This window comes from Ursus arctos, unplaced genomic scaffold (assembly GCF_023065955.2).
Source record: "Ursus arctos isolate Adak ecotype North America unplaced genomic scaffold, UrsArc2.0 scaffold_8, whole genome shotgun sequence".
In the NCBI taxonomy this organism is placed as follows: domain Eukaryota; kingdom Metazoa; phylum Chordata; class Mammalia; order Carnivora; family Ursidae; genus Ursus; species Ursus arctos.
Window position 1 is genome coordinate 71,846,624 of NW_026623100.1, and position 7,718 is coordinate 71,854,341.

Consider the following 7,718-nt stretch of genomic DNA (forward strand, 5'->3'; position numbering starts at 1 on the left):
CAGTGAGCTGGTTATTTTCATGCCACCTCATTTTCTTACAAACCAAGTGTTTGTAACAGAATAATATTATTACCCTCATTTTTATCAATGAAGAAAGATTCACAAAGAAAAAGTAGCTTGTCCAGTAATGTGCAGCTAATAAATGGTAGAACTAAAATTCAAAATCAGGTCTTACTTCAAAAGCTATATTCTGTCTATTTTCTCTGTGTTATATAGCCTTCCACATCAAGCTGTTTTTATTAATTCCATGGCCATAGGACCCATCCTGAATAGATTAGTCATTCCATTAAGTTCTAGGCTTAAAGTACACAGCAGTTACATAGCAGATCTGGGGATTTCCCTCCTCCTCTCCTCTTCATGCCCTCTCTTGTTCCTTCTACCCCCACCTCTTTCTCTAGTGCACCCATATACATACTCCACCCCACCTCTAGTTAAAGAAGACTGCTGCTGACATATAGCTTTCGCTCTGCTGCTTAATTTGATGTAAGCTAGTCCAAAATATATCCGTCAAGACACTCATTAAGTACCTACTGTTTTCTATACATTCTCTAGTATGAGGACCACAAAAGAAACTCAGACATAATCCCATCCTTTAGGAAATTTAAAACCTCGAACAATCCAGTAGAGTAAGTCAGTCAAGGATGCAAACTGATATAGTCAACACTAGATGGCCGTTTGTCCTCTGTGCCAAGCGAGGGTCACACAGGAAGTTGAGGCAGAGATCTACATGGGCTGGAAGTGGTCAGACAAGAGAACTGAGGTGAATTTTGAAGGATGGAGAAAATACGGATAGATTGTAAAAGAAAGAGGAAACAGATATGCTCCGGGATCAGTGAGTTTGAGAGGCAGCTTCAAATTACAGAAAGGGTGGAATAAAGCCCCATCCCTAGTGATTTCTGCTCTGGTGCCTTGTGGAACCCCCAGGGACAGCTCTCCTTCCCACCTGTGAGCTCCATCTCCAACACTCACATGAAACCTTCTTCTGGCATTCTAACCCTCTTCTATTTGTAATATGACTGTTCACTGCATGTTACATCCTTCCCAAGAGAGTTTATCAAAATAATCTAGGGAGTTTATTTCAAACTATGCAGGTTGTGTGTCTCTTCTCTTGTCCTGATTATTCTAGAATGGGGGCTGTGGCAGGGGATGTCTCTATCTCTGTACCAGACAATAAGCACCTTGAGGGCAGAAATGGTGTCCTATTCCTCTGTGACTCTCACAGGGCATCAGGCCTCGCACATATCAGATGGGTGAGTAGATGAATGAATGAGGACTTGAGAAGAGCTTGGTCTAAAGCTATGAAGTTTGCAGCTTGAAGATGGGTCCCTGTGGCAATAAACCCTGATATTTTTCAATCACTTTATAGTGTACAAAGCACTTCCCCTTCCATTATTACATTTAATCGTCTCCTGGAGAAGGGGTGGAAGCACTTGTGAATGGGCCTACTCAGAAGTCTGTGTCTAGAGTAAGTCCAGGCTTTCCCACTGTATTTCTACCAGTATCAAATAAGACCACTGGAGGATGACTTTTGCTTTAGAGAGCAAGGCCACAATGGTTTTCAGTTCTCAGACTGAAATCACCTGGGAGCTTCTTAGAAATGCAGTCTCAGGTCCCATCTGGAACCTATTGAGTTCTAAACTCTGGTACTGGGCCCTTCAATTCGGGGGGGGGGGGGGGGGGGAGTTGTGTTGTTTTTACGAGCTCTGCGGGGGATTCTGATACTATGGTAACGTCTGAGAACCACTGGTCCATTTTGTTTCCGACTGGTTCATGTTGCTAAGTTCTTCGCCTCATCATACTAAAAAAGAGCTCTTCCTCAGACTCCATAAGGGTAGGAACCACTCATTCTCCTGAGTGGAGTAAAGTAAACCGCATGGAGGAGTAACAAGTCCCAGGAGTACTTAAAGGAAAACACACTAAGCAAGCCCTGATATGTGGGATTTGTAAATTCAAAATATTCCTAAGGCATTCCCACCGGGTCGACCACCACCACTCTGGGGTATGTGCTCACCCTCCACGCTCAGGATGGGGGCCGGTTCCACCGAGTCCACGCGACTCAAGGCGCTGCACTCCCCTAACCAATCCCGTGCCCTCGAAAGGAAAACTACAAGTCCCAGCATGCCCTACGCCGCCCCGTCAGGCCGCAACAGGCCCCGCCCCAGAGTTCTTCGCGTGCAGGTGGCAGCTCCAGCCCCGCGCGTGCGGCGACTCCGGAAGTCCCGCGCGGGGGCCGGTGGGCCATCGGCCCCGGCGGCTATGGCCGTGGCTACCGTAGCGGCGCTCTTGGCCGCACTGGGCGGGGCCCTGTGGCTGGCGGTCCGGCGGTTCGTGGGGCCCAGGGTCCAGCGGCTGCACGGAGGCAGAAACTGGGGCCTCATGCACGGAAAGACCGTGCTGATCACGGGGGCGAACAGCGGCCTGGGCCGCGCCACGGCGGCCGAGCTGCTGCGCTTGGGGGCGAGGGTCATCATGGGCTGCCGCGATCGAGCGCGCGCCGAGGAGGCGGCGGGTCAGCTCCGCCGCGAGCTCCGCCAGGCCGGGGGCCCCGAGCCGGGCTCTGACGCCGGCGAGGCCGGCGAGCTCGTCGTCAAGGAGTTGGACCTCGCCTCGCTGCGCTCGGTGCGCGCCTTCTGTCAAGAGATGCTCCAGGTGTGGGGCTCCGGGAGCCAGCTGGAGATCGGGGACCGGCGCGGGCCTTGGCGGACGGGCGAGGCGGGGCCGGGGCTTAGCGGGGGGGCCGGGGAGGGGGAGGTGGTACCGCCCAGAGTCCAGGGGGTGTGACCTTGGAAAGACTGAGCATAAGACTCAAAACAGTCAAAGAGTAAGAGAGAACTTGGGAGTGCAAGGCTGGGGAAATTGGTAGGAAAGGCCTCTGTTTTCCAAAGATGCTGAGAAAACAATGGCCCCAAGAGGAAAATAAACCAGCATCTGAATATTACCTTTATTATGTGAGGGTGGCCCAGGGGGAGATCCGCCAGATCTTCAGATTGTTTTTTTCTGGGTCTGAAGTCAGTGCACCAAGCCATATTTCAGAGAGCCTGAGAGCCAGGGACCTTGAAGCATCCCCCCCCCCCCCCCCCCGCTGGGGTGCCACCAGTGGACTCATTAGCACCAGCTCCTTAAACAGTCTCTGGCCTGATTTCTAAATAGATTGGAGCTCAGAATCCCAGTAGCCATGTGCTCTAAACGGTTACAGAAATATAATACTTAGTTATTTATTGAAGGTTTCCTATGTGCCAGAAGCTGTACCAAGAATTTCAGATACTTAAAAAATTTTTCTTTTAATGAAATTAAAGTGCCTTTCGCTATTATTGTCATCGAATCCTCAGTAACCCTGGTAGATATTATTATCCCCATTTTACAACATTAGGCAACAAAGGCATAGGTAGGCCAAATAATTTGCCCAGGCTGTCTCCAAAGCCCTTGTTTTTAACTTCTCTAGTCCTGCTGCCTGCTGTGAGGTGTTGGAATCTTTGTTTAGGTGATAAATATTCCACTGAAGTGGATGTCCTCTGTTGAAATTGAGGTCTAAGAGTTTCCTGCAGAGGTGACTTGCAAAAGGGCATATAGAAGAGTGAAATTTAAAATTAGCTGGTGTGGGAAAGGTGCCCATGAGAAACCGAGCCTCTTGAGTCTACAGCAGAGGTTCCCAAACTTTCTAATTTTTTCATGATGCCAGTAGGCCAGAGGAAATATCTATCCGTTTATTAAGTAATTAGGTCCAAACAACCTAATAAGTATTTATGTCCTAACAACTTAGTAGCTGTTTGAGAAAATAATACACGTAATTGAAAGAAAAAAGATATTTCATTCTTCAATAACCATAATTACTAATGGGAAATGTACACCTGTTGTTCACTCCATCAACTTCTCAGTCTTTGGAATCAGATTGGAAATGTCCACCACCATTTCTTGTTCTAAACTGATACTTAACATTGTACTTGCATTTTACTAAAACCTCAGCTTTACAAAGATAGGACACCATTGAAAGGAATTTAGCACAATTTAATGTTAAAGGTGTGGACCATTTGCAGCTAGTAGTTTTTGAGATGTTGAGCAAAGTATCACTTTGTTTCCCTGGAAAATTTAAAATCCATAGCACCCTGTGGAGTTCCTTGTGAGGCTCTGGGGCATCTTGGTGCACAGTTTGGAAACTATTGCAGATCTAGAGAGGTTTTCTGTTTGTTTGTCTTAATGGCTAGTATTTCATTGTCAGGTAAAACAGGTTAAGAAATAAGTACTAGTGTATAAAAGATGTTGAAGCATTAAAAGTGGGTCTTCCTATTGTTCCTTAAAAATGTAAATGTGTCTGGGTATGCTTCTCACTTCTGATACTTGAGGCATTTTATTACTTTGGCCACTTGAGACAGAACCAATTAAAAGTTAAGGAGATAAACTTTATTAAGTTTCTTTTTGGCTCTGAAGTCCAGTGACTATAACCAGATTTTTTTTTTTTTAATGGACGTATAAATTTCCCACAGGTTGGTATTCATGGTATTTATGTCATTTATCTCCTAGAATTTAAAAAACAGTGAATGATAAAGTCTTAAAATAACACAAGCCCAGCAAAGAATGATGGCTCAGAAATGATTAATACAGGAAACTCTTCCAAAGGATTAGTGAAAAAAGAACACTCCTTTCTTTCCCCCACGGGTGAACTTTTGCCTTCTTTTTGAAGTTGACTGTTGGAAAAGCCAAAGGTGCTTAGGCGACAGAATGATAAATAGTTAATCCTCTGACAGGTAGGCTGTGATAACAGTTGTGAAATTTAACACATTTTTCTTTTTTCTTACACTTGGCAAAAGGGCCAGTGAAATTTGAAATTTGACCTCAAATTAATTTAATTGTAGGTCATCACTGTGTCTTTACACCTGGAACATGTTGTACATTTCTTTTTCTCTGCCCATCAAAAGAGACAGAGAGGAGCCAAGAAAGGGTTAGGGAAAACCAACTTATATGAATTAAGGAATGAAAAGACTTCCTTTTGAGGACAGTCTAAATTTTAGCATTTTACTCTGGAGAGATGCAGGAGGGTACAAAGTGTAAAATCCTGACTATCTAGATCCCGTAAGCTGGGGGCCTTTCAGAGTTTGAAAGAGGTAGATTTTATATAGGGAAAAAACTGAATTCTAAATTTATAATAGAGGTTAAAGGTGTTTGTTGGTCCTAACTCCTCTCTAAATGTCCTTTGCTTTTACTGTGAGACTTAGTATTTATGATTCATTGCTTTGTTTCTGATACTTTTATATTACCTATTTGATTTTTTTCTTAACATTTCTTTGATTTAGTCATGATGTTCTCTCCAGTTTTGATTTGCATCCCTGACCCTTTCTATTGCATGTCCCAGTTTTAAGGAAACCACTTGGAGGTGCTCCATCCCCCTGGTACCATTTGCCCTTAGAAAAGTACAGAATGAAGCAATCCTAGTTTGCCCCTGGTGTTGTTAATAGCAGCTCTGGGAATAAACAATGCTGACCTACCTTCTGCCGGATTTCCACTTCCTAGCTCACATCAACTCTCTAGCTATGATGTGAAACTCCCAATTAGAAAAGCAAGCTAGCTTACTAATTAAAAACAGGGGCATTGGTGTGAGAAGATTTCATCTTCCAGTTTTTGTTTGCCACCCAAGAGCCCTGTGATTCCGCACAAATCACCTAACTTGGGTGCTTAGTTTGCTCACTGAGTTGGTGAGGGTAGATGAGAGAATATGTGAAAAGCACAAGGCCAGGCCCCCATTAAACACACAAGTCTTTCCACTCTTCACCCCCCAATTGTTGAAAACCCACAGAGGCACTTTATAGAATTTTCGTAGTTTGCAAAAACTTTTAAAAATTTCATTTTAGGCCTGTGTTCATAATTGCCCCATTCTCTTTTTGACATTTAAAGGAAGAACCTAGACTGGACGTCTTAATCAACAACGCAGGGATCTTCCAGTGCCCTTATATGAAGACGGAAGATGGGTTTGAGATGCAGTTTGGAGTGAACCATCTGGGGCACTTCCTACTCACCAATCTTCTCCTTGGACTCCTCAAAAGTTCAGCTCCCAGCAGGATTGTGGTAGTTTCTTCCAAACTTTATAAATATGGAGACATCAACTTTGAAGACTTGAACAGTGAAGAGAGTTATAATAAAAGCTTTTGTTATAGTCGGAGCAAACTGGCTAACATTCTTTTTACCAGAGAACTAGCCCGCCGCTTAGAAGGCACAAACGTGACTGTCAACGTATTACACCCTGGCATTGTGCGGACAAATCTTGGCAGGCACATACACATTCCACTGTTGGTCAAACCACTTTTCAATTTGGTGTCATGGGCTTTTTTCAAAACCCCATTAGAAGGTGCCCAGACTTCGGTTTATTTAGCCTCTTCACCTGAGGTAGAAGGTGTGTCGGGAAAGTACTTTGGAGATTGTAAAGAGGAAGAACTATTGCCCAAAGCTATGGATGAGTCTGTTGCAAGAAAACTCTGGGATATCAGTGAAGTAATGGTTGGCATATTAAAATAGGCACAAGGAGTGAAAGAGAGCTATTTATAAAACTGGCTGCCAGTTATTTCTATAATCAGAAATGGTGTGGCTTGAGTACTTGCTACTTGAAAACAGTTTTGGTTTTACAGTAGTATTGCTGAGATACATATGGATGTTTTGAAGTTACTAAGAAGTTATTTTTTGGAGAACATAAAATTTCAGAAAAGTCTTAAATATATAATAAACATAATAGCAAAATGAGCAATATAATTATACTTTAGAAATTATAATTGAGCAAGCATGAATTGTAAATATTAAAGAATCCAGTGACTTAAACACCTTGAGAAGTTTTTCATATATCTTTTGAGTTTCATGGCCAAAGTGTTAAGTATTTTTATTGCAGTGCCGGGTTTTGTGTGAAAATAACATGCCTGTTATGTGCACAATTCTTACTTGGAATAAATTTAATGATGCAAGTTCTTAATTGTGTATTTTTTTTTTTACAAGTTTCACTGAAGTGAGTCCTTTATCATCTTATTAGCCTCCACTGATCTTGGTATGCACAGTGTCCTTTCTTCCCACATATCTTGCATGCTGCATTAAGAAGTAATATTTCTAAAGCCCAAATCTGTGTCATGGTGTCATGTGCCTGCTTAAAAATATGTGGTGGTTTCCAGTTGCCTCTGACTGTGGGTTTCTAGCCTTTTCTTAAGCTGCAGAATTCGTTCTTCAAAAGAAGTCTCAAATACAGAATCCGGATGGGTGAAACAGGTCATAACAATATTGCAGGGGTAGAGTCTCCTTACAAATATGTTCCTTTTGCCGGTTCCTGAAAGGACTTTGCAGCATATGGTAATTTACAAATCATTTTCATTTAAAGATTAAGCTCCTTAATATGCATATGAGACTGTCCATGAGCTGGCCACAGGCTTACCTTGTCCTCTTAGTCCTGTCCAATAGAACTTTCTGCAATGATAGAAATAATTGTGTCCACACTGTCCTATGTGGTACACTCTAGATACTTGTGGTTATTGAGTGCTTGAAATAGGACAACTGAAGTTCTAATCTTATGTTAATTTAAATTTAAATAGGCACATGTGCCTAGTGACTACTGTCTTTGACAGCACATCTCTGTTCGTTCTGTTGAATAACCCTGTCCTCAGTATAGACCACACTCACTTGTCTCTTGGCCTTTCCTTATATTGTTCTTTCAATCCCTGTAGGCAGAACCAGTCCTTTTTTTACTTTGTTTT

At 43.1% G+C, this 7,718-nt stretch overlaps 1 protein-coding gene across 1 annotated transcript; it reads left to right on the top strand.

The window, feature by feature from the left end:
• The first annotated feature begins 2,153 nt into the window (after positions 1-2,153).
• On the top strand, positions 2,154-6,944 carry RDH14 (retinol dehydrogenase 14). Its single transcript, XM_026519331.4, has 2 exons — positions 2,154-2,649; positions 5,887-6,944. The coding sequence occupies exons 1-2, from the start codon at positions 2,257-2,259 to the stop codon at positions 6,502-6,504; spliced, it is 1,011 nt and encodes a 336-aa protein (XP_026375116.1). The 5' UTR covers positions 2,154-2,256; the 3' UTR covers positions 6,505-6,944.
• Positions 6,945-7,718: the final 774 nt, after the last annotated feature.

Bases quoted from the DNA above. Each gene is read 5' to 3' on its own strand.
- RDH14 (XM_026519331.4), top strand. From the start codon at position 2,257: ATGGCCGTGGCTACCGTAGCGGCGCTCTTGGCCGCACTGGGCGGGGCC. The intron at 2,650-5,886 runs GTGTGGGGCTCC...TGACATTTAAAG, and splicing joins TCTGTCAAGAGATGCTCCAG to GAAGAACCTAGACTGGACGT.